The sequence below is a fragment of the Amblyraja radiata genome, chromosome 6 (genome assembly GCF_010909765.2).
Source record: "Amblyraja radiata isolate CabotCenter1 chromosome 6, sAmbRad1.1.pri, whole genome shotgun sequence".
Lineage (NCBI taxonomy): Eukaryota > Metazoa > Chordata > Chondrichthyes > Rajiformes > Rajidae > Amblyraja > Amblyraja radiata.
Genome location: NC_045961.1, coordinates 28,199,378 through 28,226,755, shown reverse-complemented (window position 1 = coordinate 28,226,755; position 27,378 = coordinate 28,199,378). Strand labels below are relative to the sequence as shown.

The following is a 27,378-nucleotide window of genomic DNA, read 5'->3' as shown; positions in this document are numbered from 1 at the left end:
CTTCTCCCTGGTAGGCTCCAGTACAAGCTGCTCTAAGAATCCATCACGGAGGCACTCCACAAACTCCCTTTCTTGGGGTCCAGTACTAACCTGATTTACCCAGTTTACCTGCATGTTGAAATCTCCCATAACAACTGTAGTATTACCTTTTCGACATTCCAATTTTAACTCTTGATTCAATTTGCACCCTATATCCGGGCTATTGTTTGGGGGTCTGTAGATAAGTCCCATTGTGGTCTTTTTACCCTTACAATTCCTCAGTTCTATCCATACTGACTGCATCTCCTGATTCTATTCACCCCTCTGAAGTGACTGAATTTCATTCCTCACCAACAGAGCTACCCCACCCCCTCTGCCCACCGGCCTGCCTTTTCAATAGGCACCAGATTTAGCTGCACGAGATTTATATTGATCTCTGCCCTTGATCTACAAGCAATATTAAAGCAGATATTCTGTATGCAGACCAAGTGTTCAGTTCCATGTGTGCAATTCAAATTGGGACCTACTCATGCATAGAAAAACATAGAAGGAATTCAGCAGCTGCATAATTTAGGTATGGTGCCAAGGTAGGGATATTTTTCCAATATTATTGAATGCAGGGAAGAGGAAAATCTACCATAACCTTTACGTATAAAATACAATCTTGGTTGACACTCCAGAAATGTTATAAGAGGTGTTATACTGAGGTTCTTTATCATGGGCATTACTGAACCAATGCAATTATTTTGAGAAAAAGCAGAGCAGGTTTTTTCAAACTTTTGGACAATGCTTGTATCACAACCACTAATACAAAAATCAAGCAGATTTTCTGGTGATTATCATCTAATTGTTTATGTGATTTTGCCATCCACACATTGGCTGCTATGAATGATCAGGGCTTATCTATTGTTGGGGTAGGGGTCATATGACTGCCCAGGCCCATTAGTCTGCACCTTTCCAGAGTTTAGTGGTGGACAAGAGGGCAGTGGTAAAGGTGCCTGAGATGGAGTGTTTTATGTGATTGAATAAAGGGGCAGCAGAATGTTGGGCATAGCAACCTTCATGATGAATAATTCAGTCTGTGTACTTGGAATGTTGATAAAGTGTTGGTGAACCTTACCATCTGATGATAAGTCTAAAGAAAGGCAACAAGAAGAGATAAAACAACTAAATGCAAACAATGTTGCATCAATGGTATAACCCTCCGTTTTACACTTAGCACAGTGGTCCAGAAGGAGATGTATTGAATGGAAACCCACACACTGCTTATTCCTGCTACTTGCGTAGTTGTTTAGTTTAGTTTAGGTTAGAGATACAGTGCTGAAACAGGTCCTTTGGCTCACCAGGTCCGCGCTGACCAGTGATCCCCGCATATTAACACTATCCTACACACACTACGGACAATTTTTACATGTACCAACCCAATTTACCTATATACCTGTATGTCTTTGGAGTGTGGGCGGAAACTGAAGATCCCGGAGAAAACCCACGCAGGTCACGGGGAGAACGTACAAACTCCGTGCATTCGTAGTCAGGATCAAACCCTGTTTACAGCAAGCGCTGTATGGCCTCAACTCTACCGCTGTGCCACCATGCTGCCCCGTGTCACAGTGTCACTACTTCTAATTGAGACTGAAGACCTATATTCCACGCTACATGGAGGGGTTCAATCCTTGCATTTCTAACTTTAACGGAGATTTTAGGGCACCTACTTTGTTCCAGTGGATGACCTCTGTGCCTCTTTGCATCCAGCTCTATCCTACCTGACAATTGGAAGGGAAACCCCACAAGTCAGCAGGACACATTCAAAAGAGGCCATGACAGCTTGAACCCTAATACCAAGTCAGCAGGTAAATTCCAAGCTCAGCTCACTAGTAATGACCAAATCCCAGTCAGTTTTGAAACGGAGGTCCGTAAGTCTACTGTGGATGATATCCTCAGCAGGTAAAAACAAATTTGAGAGAAACACATGCCAGAAGAAAAATGATGCCCCCTATGTTTGGAGCTCAGGCTCTAAACTGTACAGACTGGCCACTTTATAATTTAGCTTAAAAATAAATGAAAGCATATTCATAAAATATAGGTTAATTAGCAAAGAGACTGGAAAATACTTTACCGTGTCTTGCAGGATTTGTTGTCGAAAGAGCAGTTTCTGATGCTCCATCATCTGCCTCTGCATGGCCTGCTTCTTCTCCATCAGTTGCTGCTTTAGCACAGCCTGGTGAGCATTATTAATGTAGCTGTTGCCAGCATTTGGGTTTGGGCAGGTATTCGGAGTTTGGCTCGGGCCTTGGCGTGGGCCCACCACAGAATTCTGATCCTGAGATAGGAAAGAAAAGAGGAGTTATTCCTTTTGCTGAAACGTTATAAAGTTCAGCTTTGTTTCGGGAAAAATGTATCATGGGGAATATGGCATGAGATCAGGAAAGAAATCATGTGGCTAATTCAAAATTGTTTCACATGATTTGATTTATTCCTTCATGTATATATCTTTGCAACCATTTCTTTCAGCTTAATCATAGATTTTTCCAAGCACTTGTAATTCACAAGGAGGCCAAATGACTTCTTCCAATGTGAATGTGCTCTGTAATCATTCACAATGATAGCCGAAGCCAGGAATTCAATGTTGGACAACACAGAGGGAAACAATGCATTTCAACATGGTCTTTTAAAGGTTTCCATAACTGTACAAACCCGAGTGGTTACTGCAAAAATCAGTAAAGACATTTTAGATAAATTCCATTCATAACAAGAATCAAACACACCATTACAGATCAGAATATTAATGTTACATGATATGAAAAAAAAACGCAAGATAATTTTCAAATTATTATTGACAACCGGACAATGACTGACCACAATGACAAATGATTACGATATTGGGACAAATAAAAGCCATTTAATATATGACCGTAATATTAATCTATGCAAAAAAAAAAAAAAAAACACTGCTCAGAAAAAGTAAGGGAAAAATGCCCATCAGAGATTGGCAGATTCGTATTCCTTCATTTTCCATGTGGAAAGATCCAATTTTTTTGCTGGGATTATCTTGGGAAGCAGTAGCCAATGTTGAGTGGATCAGTCTGGTGCAGCAAGAAAATGCCGCATAATCACATAAGTGGCCAAAGACGCTTCACAAACAGAACTACAAAGCTCTGAACATCAGGCCCCACCTTTTGTAAAGCTTACAACGTGGTACAGCACACTGATATTGTACTAACAGAAAGGACTTACACTCAAATTTACTGAAAGACAGAAAATAATGGCTATTGAGAAACAGAAATATTCAATAAGAATGTGGAGAAAGATGATATCATTAACCACGGGAATGATGATTTAAATCCCAAGATGGGGACGTTGCCAGAAATCAATACCAAGAAATATATTTTCATGTCAAAGAGCCATACAGCATTTAAACAGGCCCTTCGGCCCAGGTTGTTCATGCTGACCATGGTGCTCCAGTCCTATGGGTTAATGGACCACTGTAAATTGCCGTAGTCTGTCGGGAGTAGATGTGATACTAGTCCCATCTGTATAAATATTTGTAACATTTCTGTAAGCAAATTAAATTGATCCATTTAGCACCATTTTTTAAATTCCTGGCAACTTTTATACCACATCCCAATATTTAGCTGAGGGGCAGAAAGTCCACTGGCCAGCAGCACATTCCTGGTTAGTGGGGCTAAACATGCCGCAAAGGTGCACTTGGTCATTGTACTGCCCTGTAATTCGTTCCATTGTTGTCAAAACATGGTGCAATAAGCTAAATTCCAATTCGAAGGTGGCACTAAGAGCAGTACTTTTCAAGACACCATTTGGCAACCAAGAGTCTTGGTAAAAGAAGACGAGCTGGTTTGTAGGCTAATTGGCCACTGTAAATTTCTCCTAGTGGATGAGAAAGTAGCGTTACCTAGAACGAGCGCGAACAAGTGATCAATGGTCGGTGTGGACTCGGTGGGCTAAAGGGCCTGTTTTCATGCTGTATCTCTAAACTAAACTAAAACAAAACCTATGCCAAAAGACTCTAGCAGCCAGTCAAACCGTGCACAAAGATAGATCATTGTGATTGTTGGAGATCAGTCTCCCAATACTAAGTCATCCCTGCAGCATTCCTAAGGTAGTTCCTTTGGCCCAGTCATTTTTCAGCTGCTTCATCATGGACTATCTGCCATCATAAAGTCTGAAGTGGAGATATTTGCTCATGTCTATGCAACTCCTTGTATAATGAGACAGCCATGCCTTCATATAGCAAGATTGAGACAGCATCAATGTAGGATCGGAAAAGTGATAAGCAACATGTGCTGTAGAAGAGCCAGGAAAAGATCTTCTCTAAGAAGAAAAAGTTTAATTTGCATGTACTATTGGCACAATGACTTTACTATCGCCAGGCGTCCTCCGCATCCTGGTGGAGTCACAAATGACAATTCATTCAAATGGAGCAGTCAGATAAATACTGTATAGGAAAGAACTGCAGATGCTGGTTGAAACCAAAGAGAGACACTAAAAGCTGGAGTAACTCAGTGGGTCAGACAGCATCTCTGCAGAAAAGGAATAATGACTTTTCGGGTTGAGACCCTTCTTCAGACTGAGAGTCAGGGGAAAGGGAGACGAGATATAGACGGTGACATAGCGAAATATAGATCAAATGAATTAAAGACATGGAGAAAAGTACCAATGATAAAGGAAACAGGTCATTATTAGCTGTGGGCTTAGGTGAAAACGAGTTACAGACAATAAAACGACTTTGAACCTAGTACAATGACTTAGGTGGGGGAGGGACGGAGAGAGAGGGGATGCAAGGGTTACTTGAAGTTAGAGAAATCAATATTCATACCACTGGGTTGTGAGCTGCCCAAGCAGAATATGAGGTGCTGTTCCTCCAATTTTGCATTCCTCCACTCTGACAGTGGAGGATGCCCAGAAAAGAAAGTTCAGCGTGGGAATGGGAAGGGGAATCAAAGTGTTTGGCAACCGGGAGATCAGGTAGGCCCAGGCAGACTGACTACTGTAGCTACAAGAGTGGGTAAGAGTCTGGAATCCCACAGTGAGTAACTTATCTCCCTCCTGTCAACCCAAATGTTTTTTCCCCCGTCAACAACAGAGAAGTCAAGACATGCCTGGATGACTGCACCTCCACATCTAGGCTGCCCATTTGAATGTCAGTCATGCACTACCCGCACCATCTACTGGTGCACCGTGATTGCAGTGTCCCATTTACAAAATGACCAGCCGTTACTCACTAGGCAACTTGCACAGCAACTCTCAAACATGTGACCCTACTGCCATGAAGAGCAAAAGCAGCAAAAGGAAGGATGTACCAACACGCTCCAAATAACACTCCACCCCAACGACAAATTCCACGCCTTCATTGTCACTGGACCTGCAACTGTCTTCTCCACAGCAATTTGGAATTATTTTTACCAGAAGGAGTGCTTTGTTTGAAGAAAATGGTCCTCTACCAATGCCTGAAGGGCAACTGAGATTGAGCAGTAGAATGATGTCCTTACTAGAAATACCTAAGTTCCCTAAATAAGTCTTTCCAGTGAGCCTTTGGAGTCAGGGAGAGCCGAATGGAAGTAAGTTAGCCTTTGCAGACCTTCCTCTTAGTGTTAGTCTCATCATTATCAAAGTCTAGTTTCAGGAGCCACTTTGAACCTAATTTTTCTGCCAAGAAATTAAACTAGTATTTGAAATGTCATTGTTTTTTTTTCTCAATTCTTCTAAAAATCATACATGTATATAAACGCAAAATGTATTCTTTACTCCTTAAAAATAATGACTTTGTTCAGACTGGCCAGTTAGAGTGGTATTTCACAAAAAATCTCCTGCAGTGCAGTGGCTTTACTTCCAAATTCCCAAGGAAAATAAATTCTAATGGTTGTCTAGCAATACACATCTGTTTATAACAGGTAAGATCTTTGTTCCATGGTTCCAGAAAATAAGGACATATTTCTTGGTCAAATATAAACTATCGTTTATAATACATCCCAGAATGCTAATTCTATAATCCTGAACTCTATCAGTTCTAACCTCTCAATGTCCCAACAGCTTTGTTTAGTAATTGTTTATTCCACAAAAACAAGAAGTGGTTTCACATCTCTGACAAATTTAATTTGATTATCCACCTGTAATTTTATTAACGATACTTAAGCATTTTGGACAGTTTGTGTTATTGATATTCTCTCATTAAAAAAGATCCACATCTGTCCAGCTGTCAGAAGCTTTAATCATTCGGTTGTCAGTTTGAGGAGAATCAATGTGACAACATCAGTGTTTCCATCCTAATTCGTGTAAATACATGTAAATTAATTATCACTAAAAGTTTATGTGCCCAGCACCTCAACAAGAAGATTACAAATCAATGAGCTACCTTAAAAAGGAAAAAAACATCCTTCATAGCATATGCTGCTTGTAAATCAGAAGTGTGAGCTGATGGGACGGTGGAATCGGAGAAGGATTCTTTTTTAAGGATATAATCTTTCAAGTCTTTTCAGTCTCATCATTGCAACAACCTCAGCAACATCTGTGCCAATAATCAGCTGCTCCACCATCAAGAAACACTAAAGACTGCAGATGCAGAAATCTGGAGCATAAAAACAAACTGCTGGAGAAACTCAGTGGGCCAGGCAGCATCTGCGGTGGGAAATGGACAATCGACATTTCAGTTCGAGATTTTTCCTCCCTTTTGAAAAGTGGAGGTTTTACTTTGTGTGAAGAGGTGAGATTGGTGGGGGAAGAATTGGCATGTGATAGGTGGATCCAGGTGAGGAAGGGTGGATAGGCACATTAAATGCCTCCTCTACATTGATGAGACCAAGCACAGACTTTGCTGAGTACCTACAATTCAGAGCTGCTGTTTACTAGTCATTTCAATTCTCCCTCCCCATTCCCGCACCAATCTGCCTCTCCTCTGCATCCTCCTCTGCCAGGGTGAGGTCAAATGCAAACCAGTGGAAGAGCATAACCCACCCTGGTACTCAACAATCCAATGGCACAATCATTGGATTCCCTAATTGCAGCTAACCTGCAACACCTCGGTCCCACTATCCACATAAATCCACACAAGCATACTCTTGTTTCTACAATACCTAACCCCATCTCACCCAGCTTCTCCACCCACTCCATCTGGATATCACCCACACACTCCTCACATCGGGACCCCTCCCTCCACTCTTTGCATTGCCCATCCCACCCCCTTATTTAGTCCCATGGACCACCTTCCTTTCCAATTAGATTGCATCATCTGCTGCACCTGGTAAATGTCACCAATGATGTCCCAGTCTCCATTGCTACTGCTCCTGACTTCCCCATCTATTGCCCTGACCTCCTCACCTCTTTACACTGGCCATCTCCCCAGAAGAAGGGTATTGACCTGAAATGTTGATTGTCCACCTCTCTTCACAGATGCTGCCTGATCTACTCAGTTCCTCCAGTAGTTTGTACAAAAGAACTGCAGATGTTGCTTTGAACCGAAGATAAGAATAGGTGACGTTTGACATCTATTCATTCTCTCCAGAGATGCTGCCTGTCCCGCTGAGTTACTCCAGCATTTTGTGTCTATCCTTAAGTAGTTTTTTTTTCACTCCTTCATCAAGGTTAGGATGTGTTTAGTGCCAGTTCTCCAATCAACTCCTGCCTTGCAAACCTGTTCAATAGCAATTGTTTGGGTGCTTTAGATGTCCTGGCTGAATAAATGACTTTGCAAGCTATGATTGTGTGGTTTACAGTGGCATTAAATCTGTAACAATAAGGTGAATTATAGATAATGCTCCTAAATGGAAAACAAATATGGAGAATGACGGAGGGGACGTGCATCTGAGGGTAATGATATATTTACAGGATATAGAATTTGTGGATGCATTTACTGATGTTGACAACTCATGCTTATCCATCAAACTTCTCACGCCAGTACATCCTGCTCCTTCGGGCTATCTGCTCCAACTGACATCTGAGCTCATCTCTGCAAGTCCTTCTCCATCCCCTGGAGCTTTAGGACATTTTTCAACTTGCTGAACTTGCAACTTGATAGCAGGCAGCCAATAAAAGATTTTCTTGTGCTATTTATCCAAACTTCCCTTGCCCTAGGCTGCACAACTGGCAATGCAGTGACAATGTGAAGATGGTTATCATGACTTGACAAACGCAGAAGCAACCATTCCTCTTTGCAACAGATTGAGAATTTCCCTTTTAAAATTGCCATCTTCAACATTACAAATCAAAGATAGTTTTACAAAACCAGCATAAAATATTTATAATTGCTCATCATGGAAACTTATAGCACTTGTCATTTTTATGAGGAACAAAGCTTTAATACCGGATTTAAACTACCAATTAATGACCAACTGCTCAAAGCAGCACCAGCAGCAAAGATGACTTGAAAAAAAAATGACACAATTAAAATTAATTTATCTTATGCCATCTCTTTTCTTCATTCTTAACAACTGGTTTATTGTTTGATTTCTATATTTATTTTCCAGAGTATTTTTTATTATCTATTTGATTCTTTCTTTTACATGAGATTATCGACTTTAGATGCTTCATTTGCTTTTGCCTAAGTTTTCTTTTTGATACAGAATAATCTGACTTCAAGTGGTTCTCTGGGAGGTCAATAAAGGGGAGGTCATTTAAGACTGAGGTGAGAAAAAACTTTTTCACCCAGAGAGTTGAGAATTTGTGGAATTCCCTGCCACAGAGGGCAGTGGAGGCCAAGTCACTGGATGGATTTAAGAGAGAGTTAGATAGAGCTCTCGGGGCTAGTGGAGTCAAGGAATATGAGGAGAAGGCAGGCACGGGTTATTGATAGGGGGCGATCAGCCATGATCACAATGAATGGCGGTGCTGGCTCGAAGGGCCGAATGGCCTCCTTCTGCACCTATTTTCTATGTTTCTGTTTCTCTTGTACAGAGTTTAACAGGAGGAGCTGCATCCAACAATTCTGAGACTGCAACAGAGATTACACCTCCGGTTATAATCCATTCCATTATCTCCAGGGCTGACATTGGGAAAGTATAAAGAGAGTCAATGCAACGTAAAAAGTATTGTTCTCTGAAATGGAGTAGAATGCGTCCAAAACCAATAATGACTAAACTCATGAAGAGGAAATCCTTGTGCCTTCTTCTTCGGAAGGTGGCTATTCAGAAAGGATTGCAGTTTCAAGTCTGATCAACCCTTTATGCAAGTCCCAAGAGTAGGAAGGTATTGACAGACAACTTTGCAAGGCTCATTTATCAGAACCCTCCCCAAACCCAATAGTTCAAATCTGGGAATACGAAGGAAAATTGTAGCTGAGATCAGCTAAAACGTTCAAGAAACTGAATGTCATCTTCCGATTAGGTAGCATTTAGTATTAACACATTACTTTTATTGTTATTTATACTTTTACTTTGCCAATCCACAAAGTACTTGGTGCCCATATTGAAAAGACTACTTAATATGTACAATAAAAGTAATGTGTTAATACTAAATGCTACCTAATCGGAAGATGACATTCAGTTTCTTGAACGTTTTAGCTGATCTCAGCTACAATTTTCCTTCGTATTCCCAGATTTGAACTATTGGGTGCTTCCCGATTTACGATGCTTCGACTTGCGATATTTTGACTTTGTGATCGGCAAAAGCTCGGCAACGGCAGTGAGCCACACGTCTCTTCCAGTAATGTGATCGCAATGTATTAAATGCGTGTTCCACTTGCGATATTTTCAGTTTACGATGACTTTATCAGAACGTAACCCCATCGTAGGTCGAGGAGCAGGATTGCTCCTCTGTTTTTGTCTCCTCTCATTAGAACTTGATTAGCCTCATTTATATGTTAACTAACAGAATTTCAGTATCTTCTTTTATGTGATCGCTATCTTTACAGAGGGAAGAGGATCTAAAATTATTCAGATGACATCAGGGATAGAATGTCAGGATGATACTTATCAAGTGGATTTGTTTGGAATGCAACTGTTTGTCTATCACTTTTGACATCCCACTGCCATCTCAACATCAAAAGCAAAGAACGAACTGCAAATGCCAATTGCCATTTATTATCACGACTGAGTAAGAAAGTTAAAGTACAGGATAAAAAAGTTTATTAATTCTTCCTGCTACTCAGAGTAAATAGCAGCCATGGTGCAGAAAATTAGGTGAATGGAATGTATAGGTTTGGTAATTAATTGGCATGTGTTTTAATTGAAATAAAGCAATTTAACAATGTTCAGGAGAAATAATCAAGGAAGTGATCCTTTATTGATTCCTTGTTACTTTTATAATGAGTTACTCTGTCATAGAGTCATAGAGTGATACAGCGTGGAAACAGGCCCTTCGGCCCAACTTGCCCACACCGGCCAATATGTCCCAGCTGCACTAGTTCCACCTGCCCGCATTTGGTCCATATCCCTCCAAACCTGTCTTATCCATGTACCTGTCTAACTGTTTCTTAAATGTCGGGATAGGCCCTGCCTCAACTACCTCCTCTGGCAGCTTGTTCCATACACCCACCACCCTTTGTATGAAAAAGGTACCCCTCGGATTCCCATTAAATCGTTTCCCCTTCACCTTAAACCCTGAGATATCTTCAAGGAAGGCTGTTAGATTAACCAACGTGCTACTCATGGGTACAACTGATTAATTTTCGTGGCATACATTTTAGTTGTCGTCAAGCAGTGTGGAGGGGTATTTTGGTGAAAACAATGTAGAAAACAATGCAGGCAAAAATAAATCGTATAAAAATGGGAAACTTTATTGTTGGGTGTATGTGTGTGTGAGTGTGTGTGTGTGTGTGTGTGCATATGTGAGTGTATGTGTGTGTGAATGTATATGTGTGAGTATATGTGAGTGTATATGTGTGTGGGTGAGTGTATGTGAGTGAGTGAGTGTATGTGAGTGAGTGTATATGTGTGAATGTGTGTGTGTGTGTGTGCGTGTGTGTGTGTGTGTGTGTGTGTGTGTGTGTGTGAGTGTATGTGTGAATGTATGTTTGTGTGTGTGCTTAGGTGTGTGAGTGTATGTGTGAGTGCATGTGTGTGTGAGTATGTGTGAGTGTATATGTGTGTGTGAGTGTATGTGTGTGTGCGTGTGTGTGAGTGTGTGTGTGCATGTGTGAGTGTATGTGTGCGTGTGTGTGTGTGTGTGTGTGTGTGCGTGTGTGTGTGTGTGAGTATGTGTGTGTGGGTGTGTGTGACCGTGTGTGAGCATGTGTGAGTGTGTGTGTGGTTATGTGTGTGTGTGTGTTTGTGAGTGTATGTGTGTGTTTGTATGTGTATATGTGTGTTATTGTGTGTTTGTGAATGTATATGTGTGTGAGTGAGTGTATGTGTGTGTGTGTGTGAGTGGGGCTCAAATGACAATAAATTTGTATTATTATGTGTGTGAGTGAGTGTATATATGTGTGTGAGTGAGTGTATGTGTGTGTGAGTGTGTGTGTGTGAGTGTGTGTGTGTGAGTGTGTGTGTGAGTGTGTGTGTGAGTCTGGTGTGAGTGTATATGTGTGAGTATGTGAGTGTGAGTATGTGAGTGTGTGTGTGTGTATGTGTGTGTGTGTGAGTGTATGTGTGCATGTGTGAGTGTATGTGTGTGAGTGTATGTGTGTGTGTGTGAGTGTGTGTGTGTGAGTGTATGTGTGTGAGAGTGTATGTGTGTGTGTGAGGTGGAGGGTGTGTATGTGTGTGTGTGAATGTGCTGGCCTGCACTGCTTGAAATGCTGTGAAATTGGATTGCTGGCCTGCACACTGCCTGAAGTGCTGTGACATTGGGTTTGCTGCCTGCACTCTGCTTGAAGTGCTGTGACATTGGATTTGCTGCCTGCACTCTGCTTGAAGTGCTGTGACATTGGATTTGCTGCCTGCACTCTGCTTGAAGTGCTGTGACATTGGATTCGCTGCGTGCACTCCGCTTCAAGTGCTGTGAGATTCGATTTGTAGGCCTGCACTGGATGATGACTTTTGAGGTAAATTCTCAGATTTTCTTTGTTAAAATTTGACCGCTCAATCTCTCTATATTAAAATTGGCTCTTTTTTTTATGAACAGCAAAGAGTAATCAAGAGGCACACAAAATTGCTGGGGAAACTCAGCGGGTGCAGCAGCATCTATGGAGCGAAGGAAATAGGCGACGTTTCGGGCCGAAACCCTTCTTCAGACCCTTCCATTTCCTTCAGACCCTTCCATTTCCTGTGTACCTTCCATTTCCTTCGCTCCATAGATGCTGCTGCACCCGCTGAGTTTCCACAGCAATTTTGTGTACCTTCGATATTCCAGCATCTGCAGTTCCCTTTTGAACACAGTAATCAAGAGGCAATGGGCAGCAGAACACAACAAGAGATACAAGAAAGAACTGAACTTAATAAATCATCTTTAACATTTAAATTGTTGTTATATTTTAAGAGTCATTCACATTTTAAACTTTAATAAATCCTTTTTCCACTTGGCATGCCTGCATGTTCTTCATCACAATGGGTACCTAATAGGCAGGAATGGCTGTGCTGTCGGAAAGTCAGTAAAAGTGCATGGGGGGGGGGGAGATTGAGGGGAAATGGACTGAATGCGTGGGCGGGAGGGGAATGGCAAGGAGCAGAGTGGGGGGGGGAGGGGTGAAGGGAGGAGGGGTGACTGAGTGAACTGCCACCACACGAGCCATGAGCGACTGGACTGCCAGCCCACCAGCCATGAGTAAATGAACTGCCAGCCCACCAGCTGTAAGTGACTGAAGTGCCAGCCCACCAGCAATGACTTAGTGAACTGCCAGCCCACCAGCCATGACTCACTGAACTGCAAGTCCAAGAATCCATTCAGTCCACAATGTCCATACTAGCCCTCTGGAAACCAGTCCCTTCAGCCCACAACACCCCTAATAGTGCTCCAGAGATCCACGCAAGGATAGACTTTCCTCCTTCATTGCTGTGATATAAAAAAAGATGAAAATGTCTAAAATTGATTGTCCACCCTCTCCCCCTTCTCTCTCACAGAGTCTGACACCTGTTTTCGGCAGAATTTCTGGCAATTTCTGAGCTGCCAGCCTGCCAGGCCTGAGTTACTGAGCTGTCAGCCTGCCAGACCTGAGCTGCCAGGCCTCAGTGACTGAGCTGCCAGCCCAAGATTTCATTCGGCCCACAATGTCCATACTAGCCCTCGGGGTACCAGTCCATTTGTCCCACAACAACCATGCTAGCGCTCCAGAAAGCCCCCCCCCCCCCACACTGGCCAGCAATATTGGAATTGGTGGCGAGGTGGAATATTGTGTTGGGGACAAGCTGGGACCCAACGGAAATAGGCATGGAAGACACTTATAAATAGGCAAAGACATAAGCAATGCCAGACTAAGTGCAGCTGTATTGATATCATTTCTAAAACAACAACAATTTACTGGCATTGCAAGTCATAAGGATACTGTTCTATTTATTTAATGCAAAGCATAGCATACAATCGCTGATTAGCCATGACTAACTTCATCTATCAGTAGTTCTGCAAAATTCTATGCAGTTACCTTCTTCTTTGACAGACGGGAAATATTCTGGTGCTGAATGATGAAAAGAATACACCAATACTTCAATAGGTGCAGAGAACATGGGAGCACTGACGGATTACCCAATCTCTCAATGGGCAAATTAGCTAAATTGAGCAAATTACAATGATATTTGGTGTATGATATTAATATTAGACATGAATAATGAAAAGGTTTAGTCCTTTCACCGATTTCACAGTAAACAATTCTAACATTTCTCATTGAAAGTTGCGTCTGGATATTATTTTTTGTTAGTAACATGTCTAATGAAGAAAAACCTGTTGAGGAATTAAGTTGTCTAGTGGTCTTAGTGAATTACATTTCCTTTTTTTTGGATGAGTTATTTTACACAGTGGAAAGCAAAGATCATAGAGCGGAGATCTATGGTCTATGATCTTTGGTGGAAAGTAGAGTGGATTTTTTCCATTCCAGCCACTCGGTGTCAGTATTGAACACTCCCTCATTTGTGTTCCAGTCAGATCAGTCTCCTTCCCGAAATTGAAAACTTCTCAGAGTTCATTGTTTGCATTAAAATTGTGAATGTAAATATAATGGAGAGATTTTTCTGCTGTAAAAATGTAAATAGTTTAAACAAATCTTCCCCTTCACCAATATGAACTTTACAACAGCACTCCTCTTCCACTTGGAAAACTTTTTCCTTTACACAAAGAGCCATCCTTATGGGCCTCTTAGATTGCCAATTAGTGCTGATTAATGGAGAGTATATTCCTGCCACCAACACACACTGCGTAATTGCCTGAAAAAAAAATCTTACTAGATCGCACAGAGGCTTTTACATTTACCAAAGGGCTTTTATCTCAAGCTCTCTACCCCTGCACTGCCTCTAAATTGTCCAGACTGTTTGGCTGACATCTAGGACTGCAGGAGACCAGCTATGTAGTTAGGAGCTTGTCATTACTTCAAAGTCAGTTTGCTGGACATGCCTTTCTTTAGGGTAGAACCATATTATGTGTAAATTCAGAGCCTTGGTTGTGCCCAACTTGAACAACAAACCACATTTCTGCTCTGTTGCTCACGTGACTTGTTTCACTTTCACCTCAAAAGTAAAAAAATGTGCCACTGTGCAATACAGAAAGGTAAAACAAAAAATGTCAATGAGCCTTATAAACGTGTACAAGGGAAAATGAGGTTGCATCTATAAGGTAGATTTTAAGGAGTGACCTGGAGGAAAGGAGACGTGGTGTGATTTAAGGAAGAAATGCCAGAAATTAAAGCCTTTACGTCTTTGGGTGAAGTCTTCACTGGTGGAGAACTGGAAAGATACATGCGATACATGGGTTTAGAGGATAGATAAATATGCAATAAATCAATGAAAGATTTGAAAATGAGTTTGAGAATCTTTTAATTTAACTACGGCCCCAGGTATCTTTGGTGGAAAGTAGACCTCATTTTCCCTTGTACACGTTTATAAGGCTCATTGACATTGTTTCGTTTCGTTGTCTCTGTACTGTACACTGACAATGACAATTAAAATTGAATCTGAATCTGAATCTGAATCTGAATCTGACATCACTCCTATGAGTCTTTTGGGACTTCTTACAATGTTAAAGGCATTATATATTATTCTTTACATCTTCAAAGGTTTCTACATAGAAGGATATATTCAACCTCAACTTTGTTTCACAGTAAATGTGATCTTCAGAAGAATTGACCTAACGTCCACTCATTTATCACAAACTTCCTTTTTTTCCTTTTGCGTCCTGTTTTGAAACTTGAGACTTTCGGATCAGTTTGCAGTCTGCTGTGACCTTTTGGACATTGTCCAAGCAATCTATCAATCATCGCTTGGAGTATCAATTATGTTAATCTTGCAGATTTAGATCCTTTGTTACTTCTGAATGTGTGTATTACACCTTAAATGTTGACTATCTGATGTTTCTACAGAACGTGACTCATCTGAGGATCGCAAGCAGTAGACTCCTTTTTGTACACATCACAAAGTGCTGGAGGAAGTCAGCGAGTCAGGCAACATCTGTGGAGAGAATGGATAGGTGACGTTTTGGGTCAGCAGCCTTTTTCAGTCTGACCTTCTGAGTCCCTCCAGCACTTTGTGTTTTGTTCAAGATCACATGGGATCCAGGGAGACCTAGCTAACGGGATACAGAATTGACTTCATGGAAGGAAGCAGGTAATTTTACAGACTGTGATGAGGTGTGTGCCTCAGGGATCTGTGTTGGGCCCATTACTGTGTTTTATGTCAATGATTTGGATGAAAATGTACAAGGCAAGGTTAGTAAGTGGGTGGGATTGTAGATGGTGAAAATTACAGCAGGCTCTTGGTCAGCTGGGCACGTGAGCTTAGGAACGGTTAATGGAGTTTAATGCAGATAAGTGCGAGGTGGTGTATTTTGAGGTCAAACCAGGACAGGATTTTCACGGTGAACAGTAGTGCCCAGAGGAGTGTTGTAGAGCAGAGAGTTCTAGGAGTACAGGTACATAGTTACATGAAAGTGGTGTCACAAGGAGATAGGGTGATCAAGAAGACCTTTGGTACATTGGTCTTTGTTAGTCAAGGTATTGACTATAGAAGTTGTGACACTTGTACAACACACAGGTGAGGCCACACTTGGAATACCGTGTTCAGTTTTGGTCATCTTGCAATAGTAAGAATGCAATGAATTTGGAAAGAGTGCAGAGAAGATTAATGAGGATGTTGCCAGGACTTGAGGGGCTGAGCTCTTGGGAGAGATTGGACAGGCCATCACTTTATTGTTTGGAGCGATTGGGTGAATGAACAGAGTATTTTAGTCAGAGTATGGAAATCAAAAGTAAGAGGACATATGGTTAAAGTGAGAGAGGTAACATTTAATACGAACTGGAGGGGCAATGTTTTCACTCAGAGGATGATGGGTAAATGGGACAAGCTTCCAGAGGAGGTAGTTGGGGAAGGTACGACAACAACATTAAAGGCACTAGGTCAGATACATGAAAAGGAAAGGTTTAGAAGGATATGGGGCAAATGCGCGCAAATGGGACTAGCTTAGATGGGGCACCTTGGTGAGCATGGACAAGTTGGGCTGAAGGGCCTGCTTCTGTGCTGAATGACTCTATTCCAGTGTTTGCAGTTTCTTGCAACTCTTTGTTTTAGATTTGCCGTGTTTTACTTTGATGTGACTATTCCTTAACTGTGAACAGTACTGATGGAACCAACGGGCCATAATTGGGATGCCCGAGAAACTGGTAATTGGGTTTCTATTCTTATCCTCATTAGGACCAGGAAACAGGCTGACTTATGGGTACACCAGATTGGGAAGCACTGAACCTGCACCACTCGACATCATGTATGTAATTAAACATTTACCAGCATACAATAGCCTCAAGGGTTCATTTTTCCATCATTGGCACTTAAAGAATCAGAACACCAAGTCCTCTTCCCATTTTGGATTGAACTGGATTTCAAATCTTTACGCACAGTAATCCGTGTGTGAAAGAGCAGTCCTTCAAATCTGGCACTCTGTCCTTCAAGCTCTGTACTGCTGCAAAGGGGTGTTGAAAACACAAATTTTCTATTTGCTCTATTACCGAAACATTATATCTAAGAATCTCTAAACTATCCTAATTTAACACTATTAGGGATTAAGACATGCTTTTAAAAAATGAATAATAATTTTATCAGGACCAATCTCCACTATTGAATTTTTAATGTGTTTTATTTGAGGACGAATGAAGCTTTAAGTGGGCTGGGGTGTAAATTGCCTGGTTCACAGAAATCCTGATTAAGCAGAACATTCCCTGGGAGACTAGTTATACATTTATTGACACTGCAGCAACACTACTCACTATACTGTAATTAATATGGATTACACTGTTTAGTACATGAATGCATAAAGAAACTGTAATAATCATTTGGAAAAAAAAGTTGGAATATATTTTAAAAAAAAGGCTATTTGAACAACGTCTTTGAAATGCAGCCAAGACGAGGGTGAGGAGAATATTGTCTTTGTAAATCTACATGCTGGTGCTGAAAGGCAGCTATATTACTTAACTATTCCATCAATAACAGTCTGCATCCAAACTCATTAAATGTAGGCTCAAAGCGATATCTTGCAGAGACCAAAGATCATCCTTCACAATCTCATAGCAACAGACACATAAACTGTGGCTCATTACCAGCTTGCTACAATAATCAGGTCTTTAACAGGAACAAAGGTTGACAGTGATTAATAATTAAACTCTCTTAGCTCCTAAGTCTTTCTGCACATGTCCAAGCAACTCTTTGGAAACTAACAAGCCGGCCTTGCTTCCTTATTCAAATGCAGATCCTGCTGTGCAGAAGTAGCTTTTACCTATTTCATTTCATTTACCCTTTGAAAAAAGGCAGTAAATATAGGTCTCAGTTGCCCATTTCTTAACATGCTATGTTAATACGAATAATATATCATAATGTCTGAGATCTGAAAAAAAATTCTGATGCCGGATGTTGACGTCAAACTTAAAAGTTGGGAGTCTTAGTTAAGCTTTTTTATATTGCTTTACTTCCAATTCCTGGAACCAGGGCTCTCAGAATCCAAACCAAAAGGATATAAAAGTAGCGTTAGAGTGAACAAAATCTGCTTTGCCTATAATGGACAATTTTGCTTTGTGGCTCTTACCAAGACAATCAACTGACCCCCTTCCCAAACAGTTTTCCACTTCACTTCACTACAATTCACGTCTTTCTGATGCCCCCTCAGAAATGGTCTTGCAATGTGCAAGTCCTTCTCATGGTATAGTACGCACCTCACCCTCACATCACCCTCGCATCACTGTGTGGCGGATCTCTTCAATCCTGGTTGCTAGAACTTCTCCATATATTGTTTTTGTTGAGCCTACTTCACTCTTTAGAGGACTATCATTAATTTGCCCACATCATTATAGAACACAAGTAGACAAGATTAGAACATAAAAGGTGGGTATGAGGGGAAGTGTTAAAGAAAGATGAAACTGAAAAAATGCTGGAGAGGGCTTCCAGAATATAGAACTGAACCTTAAGTGCCTGTCCCACTTGGCGATTTTTTTCGGCGACTGCCAGCGTCATATCAGTGTGGCCAAAAGATTTTGAACATGCCGCAAATTTTTCAGTGACCTGATACATCAGTCAATGATGCCGGCAGTCGCCGGAAAAAATCGCCAGGTGGGACAGGCCCTTTAGGGCATATGCAATGTGTTGCATGCAAGAGTCTGAAAAACTCAAGTGTGTTTACGGAGGAACTGGTAGAACGTTGCAGAGAATGGGATGGGTGAGATAATAAAGGGATCTGAACATGAGAAAAATGATTTTCAAAAACTTTGAGGGAGCAGGAGTCAATGTCACCTGGTGTCACTAAAGGAGAGAAATTAGAACGTTTTGGTGTGAGGTGAGATATTAACGAGAAGTTGAGGTGAACTTTAGAGAATTAAAGAATGAGAGCTTGCTGGAAAGTACTGAAGTAGTTAATTCTGGAGATGAGCGAGGTTGTAATCAATGAAGACATAAGGTAAAGGGCTCAATTACTTCTGAACCTTCTGAATTTGTGGTCGGCAGCGCAGTACTCTGCATATTGCCAACTTGGATGTGGTGTGCATACTAACGTGCTGTTAGTGCCCCCTTAAAACTGTCTAGTGAAGGTGATTTGACTATATTGTTGTCTAGTTTATTCCATTCCCTTAAGGTTCTTACAAAGAATGAGTTCTTATAAATATCTGTCCTGGCGAATGGGGTTTCTATTTGCATATCATTTCTCATTTCTGTTGAGTATGTTATGTATCGATCTGAAGTTATGCCCACGATCCCCTTTTGAATCTTGTACAACATGGCTAGTCTGTTCCTTGCCCTTCTTGTTTCCAGCTTTTCCCACTCCCGGTCGGACAGCATCTGGGTGACACTGCTACCTCTATTGTAGTTCCCGATGCAAAAGCATGCTGCTTTCCTCTGTACCCCTTCTAGTTTGTTGATATGACCAGTTTTGTATGGGTCCCGGGCGCATGAAGCGTATTCCAGTAAGGATCTAACCTATGTTGTATATACCGTGGTTTTCACTTCCATTGGGCAGAACCAGAGGTTTCGTCTAAGGAATCCTAGTGACCGGTTGGCTTTAGTGACCGTGTTGTCCACGTGTTCCCCGCACGAAAGCTTGTTATCAAGATGAACTCCAAGGTATGGTTGTGAACTTGTACGATGAAGTATTTGTCCACAGAAGACGAAGTCTCGAGTAGGTGGTTTCTTCTTGTTTGAAATTACCATAATTGAGCATTTGTTTGGGTTGAAGCTCATCTTCCACGTGTTTTGCCATAATTCCAAAGACTTAAGGTCTTCTTGTAAGGAGTTCATATCCTCTACATCAGTGACAGGTGTATATACAAGACAATCATCTGTGAAGAGTCTTGTTTTACAATTTATGTGTTCAGGTAGATCATTAATGTACGTCAGGAACAACAGTGGTCCGAAGATCGTGCCTTGCGGTATTCCTGACAGTACTTGTTCTTCTAAAGAAATGTTTCCTTCACAGGCCACCCTCTGCATCCGGTTTGTGAGAAAGTCCCTAATCCAGTTATGTAGACTATTTCTGATGCCATAGTAATCCAGTTTTCCTAGGAGCCTTTCATGAGGAACTTTATCGAACGCTTTCGAAAAGTCCAGGATTGCCATATGTATAGATTTCCCCTTGTCTAATGCCCTTGTGATGTCATCAATAGTGACAATAAGTTGTGTTTCCGTTGAACGTTTTGCTCTGAAGCCATGTTGTGAGTCCACCAGTATCCCATTATTTTTGAAATGGTCCATGATTTGAGAGTGTATGATGTGTTCCATGATCTTACATGTAACACTGGTCAGTGAAACTGGTCTGTAATTCTCAGGCGCAGCCTTATTGTCCTTCTTAAATATTGCAGATGTTTGCTTCCTTCCACTGTCATGGTAGTGACCCACAATCAATTGAGGACTGGAATAAATCTGTGAGTATGGGTGCTATTATCAATGCAAACATCTTTAGGAACCATGGTGGCAACTGATCAGGGCCCGCTGCTTTGTTTGGCATTAGGTTCTGTGGTTGTGTTAGTACTCCTGCCTCATAGATCACTAGTTCAGGGATATCCTGTATGTTACTGGTTCCCATCAATGAAATGTATGACATGTTTTCCCTCGTAAATACACTGGTGAATTGAGCATTAAGTGCTTCGGCCTTCCCTTTCCCGTCACTTACAACTGTGTTGTTCACCATGAGGTCTGCAACTCCCTTCTCTCCGTTACCCAAACGTTTCATATAAGACCAAAATTGCTTGACGTTTTCTTTCATTGCTGTGGTAAGGTTGTTTGACACAAAGTCTTGTTCGACTTTGTTCAGAGCTTTCCTTTATTCCTTCTGGCAATTTACAAAGGAAACCCAATCTTCTTTGTCTTGTGTCTTCTTTGCTTTATTGTATGCCTTCTGTTTCTTTCGTCTGAGTCTGTGGTGATGTCTGGTGAACCAGGGTAGGGTATTTGGTTTGGCTGCTGCCTTTTTTGGAATATGTCTCTCCATGATCTGCTTTGTTTCGGTTTCAACAGTGTCCCACTTCTCCTGAATAGAAGCATTACCCATTGAGAGATAATGATCCCGTAAAGCATCCAGATCTACATTGATCAGTTCCTCGTTTGCTTTCCGCCGTATGTAGTATTTCCTTCTAGGTTGTCGTTTCCACTTGCCTGTCAGATCCAGGTGAACAATAACTATGTCATGGTCGCTCACACCTGCTTCCACCTTAGTACCTTGAACAAGACTGGTATTATTTGTGAATACCAAGTCTAAAATGTTACCTCTTCTTGTTGGTTTATTAACCTGTTGGTTCAGGCCAAAACCCATTACAGCCCCCAGTAGTAGTTCAGCTGTATCCTTGGATGCAGATTGCTCCTGCATTATTATTGAGTCTTCCCAATTAATATTAGGCTGATTAAAGTCGCCTGAAAGTGCTATATTGTATCCCTTGCCTTTATTGCATATTTTCTCAAATGAATTCTCGGGTTCACTTACAAACTTGTTATCATCATGTCTGGGCTTATAAGCAGTGCCTGTTAAAAGTGAGTGCTGTCCTTTCAATTGAACTTGGTTCCACATTAATTCACTATCTACTTCAAACTCTTCTTTATGAATCATAATAATATCTTTTTTACATGCTATTAAGATGCCACCATGAATTCCGTCCCGTCTGTCCCTTCGTTAGACATCATATGTATCCGGGAAAATCTCATCACTATTAATGTCCTGTGAAAGCCAAGTTTCTGTCCCTTGTACAATATCAGGATTATACTGATCCAAAAGTACCTTGACTTCAGAGGTTTTATTCCTAATGCTCTGAAAATTTACCACCATAATTTTTAGTGAGTTCCTGCCTTTACATTTTGTTAACTTGTTTTTAACTGTCTTTGGAGCTCTACGAGGTTTAGGGGGTGTTATATTACCTATAAACGTGTCACCTCCATCATCATCATCATCATTCAGGATTAAAAAACGGTTTGATGTATTACTTTCAGATAATGAATTAAACAATGTATCAGAAATGTTAATAATTTCACATATTGGACATTGGATATGTTTCCCTTCAAAGCTGCTGTATGTTACATCATCCACTCCACCTCATGCAGCATGTATCCATCTTTGACATCCATCGCATTCTATACCCTTGTGCTGGTGGCTAGTTACCATCTCATTGCACACCCCACATGCTTCAGGTTTACAGTTTGTGCATTGCCATGAAAGATTCTGCATTGTAATATTCATATATTCCTTGATAGTCACGTCAGTACATTGAACATGATACATAGCATCACAATCTATGCATTGAAGTTTTCTTCTGTGTTTTGTTACCAGTTTATTACAGCACCCACAGTTTGAAGGCCCAGGGTTTAGACTAACATCCCCAGATAACAGCAAAGTAATGAGAAACCCAATGTGTTTCTTCGGCCTCAGTTCAATAGTCGTACATATTGCTGGTTTAGACAAGAGTCTGTAACTGTTGATGTAAACTGCATGATGGCTGCCTCTGCCTACAGTCTCTATGTTTTTCTATCTTTTTTTAGTTTTGGTTTGTTTAGAGTATGTTTTGGAGGATTTCTTTTTGGTGTTTTAACTGGGGGAGGGGGGTAGGGTAAGGGGGAAACCTTTTTTCAGTTGCTTCCTGGCGAGGATGCGCCTATTTCTCCGAGTTGCGTCCTCGCCCCCCTCCTCGCGGCGTACCAACTGGATTGGTGCGGCTTTTCCTGCCGGGGACCAGACCAGAGCTTCAGCAGCGGCGGCGCAGCGCTGGATACATCGCGGAGCGGGCGATGCCTCACCTGGGATCGCCGTTTGAAGCTCCAGAGTGTTGGGCCTGCTGCATCAACATGGCAGAGCTGCGGTTTGCGGAGATCCCATCGCGGGCGGCGTTGACCAACATCGCGGAGTCCTGGGACCCATTGCCGAGGGCCGCCAGCGTTGAATCTCCGCACAGCTCGGCCTGTGGACTTCTGGAACCGCGGACTCCGGTAGGAAGTGGCCGATTCGGAGGTCCGAGCTGCTGAGGATGTGCCTCCGTTCCGACGTCGGAGTTCCATCATCCTGGCGAGAGGGACTGAGCATCGGGCCACCCGTAGCGACGACTGCGGGGGGCTCGGGAGGCCACCACCACGGGTGAACATCAAAGAACATCGACGGGGAGGTTGACTGAACTTTGGTGCCTTCCCTCTCAGTGGGCAGCTTTGATACCGGTATGGGGATGTTTATGTTATAGACTATCGTGTTCTGTGCTTTTATTTATTTTTTATTTGTATGGCTGTATGGGGAAAAAGCATTTCATTGTCTCAGTACTTGTACTATGGACAATGACAATAAAGTTGAATCAAATCAAATCAATCTCATGCAATCTTCTCTCAGGATTAAGTGTGAGAACCCACTATGAAAAACCAGGTGTTGGTCATCTGTAGAGTTTGTTTCCAATGGTTGAATTTGTTGTCTCACAAACAGGCATAACAACAGTATGCTTCAGATACTGTATAGTATGGCCATACTTAGTTGTGTTGTCTACAGTGTATCTCAGCAATTCAATCAATAATAATGAAATCAAGAGGCTCTTTCCCTTGATGTGGTCCCACGATGTCCGCCAATGAATACTGCTTGTAGTCCACACTACTGCTGTATGCACGTGCAGTTGAAATGAAAATCCAAGATGGCTGCCGTGTTCTTGGCACTTCATAAACAGGGTTAAAAACACCAAAAATACCTCATATCGCGATAAAAACACCACTAATGTTTGCTAAAAGAGTCAAATAAGTTGAATGTTGCACGGTTGAGTTCGGATGGCTAAGTAATTTCCGCAAAATTTCACCCCGATATACCCTTCCGCGTCTGCCGTCTGTAGCTTGCTGTTGTGTCACTCTGGGTTTAATATCATGTGAATTTTGCATAGTGTGGCTTGGCTTGAGACAATGGCTGAGAGGCCCTTTAGTTAGCAGCGAGGATACCGAGGATAGTATGAGGCCTGGTTTCGATAGTGGGAGAGAATGGTGTTGAATGTTGATAGGCACTTAGACAACATGGAGTGTGTGGTGAAGGTGGGATGGGGGATAGGTTGTAAGAGTTGTAAGAGTGCGGAAAGACAAGAAAATCAGTGTGTAACAGCTGATCTCAACCACATGTTCATTGGTGATATGATTGAGGAGATGGGTGAAATAATCAAGGATTTCTGAACATGAGAAAAATAACCTTGATTTTAATTCTATGTTGAAAGAACAACTCAACATCAGCTTTTATGGTAATTATGCTCCCTCTTGTACATGACCCCATTAGACAATAGGCAATAGACAACATGTGCAGGAGTAGGCCATTCGGCCCTTCGAGCCAGCACTGCCATTCAATGTGATCATGGCTGATCATCCCCAATCGGTGCCCCGTTCCTGCCTTCTCACCATATCCCCTGTCTCCGCTATCTTTAAGAGCCCTATCTAGCTCGCTCTTGAAAGTATCCAGAGAACTGGACTCCACCGCCCTCTGAGGCAGAGAATTCCACAGACTCACAACTCTCTGTGTGAAAAGGTGTTTCCTCATCACCGTTCTAAATGGCTTACCCCTTATTCTTAAACTGTGGCCTCTGGTTCTGGACTCCCCCAACATCGGGAACATGTTTCCTGCCTCTAGCGTGTCCAAAGCCTTAACAATCTTATATGTTTCAATGAGAATCCCTCTCATCCTTCTAAACTCCAGAGTGTACAAGCGCAGCTGCTCAATTCTTTCAGCATACGACAGTCCCGCCATCCCGGGAATTAACCTTGTAAACCTTGTAATTGGAGGGAAAGCCACAGTCTCAAATAAAGCACCATCTTTCAAATGAGGTTGATTCCAGTATGAGTTGCAGGGTAGTAATTGTGTGTGGGCGTGCACATATATTTGTGTATACAAGCCCAGCCACCCCATTCTATCACCATATGACAGTCCTGCCATTCCAAATTAACCTTGTAAACCTACGCTGCACTCCCTCAATAGCAAGGATGTCCTTCCTCAAATTAGGGGACCGAAACTGCACACAATACTCCAGGTGTGGTCTCACTAGGGCCCTATACAACTGCAGAAGTATCTCTTTGCCCCTATACTCAACTCCTCTTGTTATGAAGGCCAACACGCCATTCGCTTTCTTCACTGCCTACTGTACCTGCATGCTTACTTTTATTGACTGATGAACAAGGACCCCCAGATCCCATTGTACTTCCCCTTTTCCCAACTTGACACCATTTAGGTAATAATATGCCTTCCTGTTTTTGCTACCAAAGTGGATAACTTCACATTTATCCACATTAAACTGCATCTGCCATGCATCTGCCCACTCACCCAACTTGTCCAAGTCACCCTGCATTCTCATAGCATCCTCCTCACAATTCATACGGCCACCCAGCTTTGTGTCATCTGCAAATTTGCTAATGTTACTTTGAATCCCTTCATCTAAATCATTGACGTATATTGTAAATAGCTGCGGTCCCAGCACCGAGCCTTGCGGTACCCCACTAGTCACTGCTTGCGGTACCCCACGAGAGTGCTTCTCATTGATAATGCTCTAATAGAAACAAAGTCTGCGTTTGACTATGTTGAAACTGCACAGCAACATCACTCTAATCGTGACATGGTGCTGAGGCATTTGTATACAAGGTAGGCCCTATCTAGATTGTAGAAGTGAACAAAATGGGATCTCATACCCGCTCTGCCATTTAATAAGATCATAACCAATTCTGATTTTGGAGACATATTCCTACTGTCCAAATATTTCTCAAAAACATCAATATCTAATATTTTACCATTCCTCACCTTGAACATACCCAGCACACAGTACTTTTGAACAGAGAATTATAAATATTCACTATCCTCGATGTGACGACATTTCTTCTCAACTCTGAAATTCCTAAAATATTGCAATCTAGACTATGTGGCCTTCTGCAAAAACCAAAAGGCCACTGATAGCAGCATTTTCATTTCTGTCGGTTGAATTGGTTTGTAGCACTTATTTATACTGAGATCTGAGCATCTCACACTGCAAGTCAACTTAACATCTTTGAAAGATATTAACGGTGAAAACACACTGTTCTTCGACCAGTTTCTTAAAGAAAACAATATTTGGCTAGGCATCCTACAACTGACAAAAGGTGCACTGTCAAAACGTAAACCTTTCTTCTCCTTTCCGAAGCTGAGAAATACACTGCCTATTTCAGATTTGCCATTGATTATATTTTTTGTCCGAACTTTTAAAACAATTTTGGGACCACCTGGCCAAATAGGCCAACTTCACCCAGAGTACAAATGCAACAAACACACACAACAAACTACTTGTATGGTTGGACTGTCAATGAACTGACAGATCATTTATTATTGTTGCCAATTTTAAATTAGCAGTAACGTGTGAAAAGAAATGCAATCCATTCATTACTGCTCGTTAGCGGTGTGAGGGACCGATAGCTTTTATCGCACTGCTCAGTCTATGCAGGCACAACAATATGTTAACACAACTAAATAAAACGATGATGGAAACCTCAACAATGTGAAATCCCTGGCATACATTTATATCCCCCACAGTCATTTTCTACCCTATATCACCATCACAAGAATAAAATAGTGAATTACTCACAGCAATTTATGTACACATTTTAAATCACATTAGCTACACAATACCTAGAATTGAAACATTAAAAAGTGATTTTTCAACTTGGTTAACACAGCTTCTTATTTTTCTCGTCCACTGTTGAATTCCTGATTCATTCAGGGCTGGAAGGTCCGACCAAATGGGATCCAGGGTGAACTAGCCAATTGGATACAGAGGTGGCTTGGTGTCAGGGGTCAGAGGATGGCAGTAGTGGAGGATTGTTTTTCAGTTTGGAGGTCTGTGACCAACTGAGGATGTGCTGCAGGGATTGTTGTCTCTTGTTCGTCATTATTATTAACATGTTCATGATTTGGATGTGAATATAGTTTGGAATGGTTAGTAAGTTTGTGGATAGTCACACAGTGTAGAAAGAGGCCCTTCGGTCCAACTTGCCCACACCGATCAACATGTTCCATCTACACTAGTTCGTACATGTGACAATAAACTAAACTGAAGCTTTGCTTCATTTGGCCCATATTCCTCTAAACCTGTCCTATCCATGTACCTGTCTAATTGCTTCCTAAACGTTGTGATAGTCACTGCCTCAACTACCTCCTCCTGCAGTTTGTTCTATACGCCCACCACCCTTTGCATGAAAAAGTTGCCCCTCAGATTCCTATAAAATCTTTCCCTCTTCACCTAACCCTATACCCTCTGGTTTTTGATTCCCCCACTCCAGGCAAGAGATGTTGTGCGTCCGCCCGATCTATTCCTCTCACAATTTTATACACCTCTATAAGATCACCCTCAACCACATGCACTCCAGGGAATAGAAGGAATAGTAGAATCTTTTTTAAAAAGTTCTA

At 41.7% G+C, this 27,378-nt stretch overlaps 1 protein-coding gene across 1 annotated transcript in view; it reads right to left on the bottom strand.

The window, feature by feature from the left end:
- The window catches only part of maml2 (mastermind like transcriptional coactivator 2), a 365,731-nt gene that overhangs the window by 13,605 nt on the left and 324,748 nt on the right, over nucleotides 1-27,378 (bottom strand). Inside the window, exon 3 of the mRNA XM_033022374.1 lies at nucleotides 2,096-2,299. Coding sequence (XP_032878265.1) covers nucleotides 2,096-2,299 — 204 coding nt within the window. The remainder of the gene's footprint in view (nucleotides 1-2,095; nucleotides 2,300-27,378) is intronic.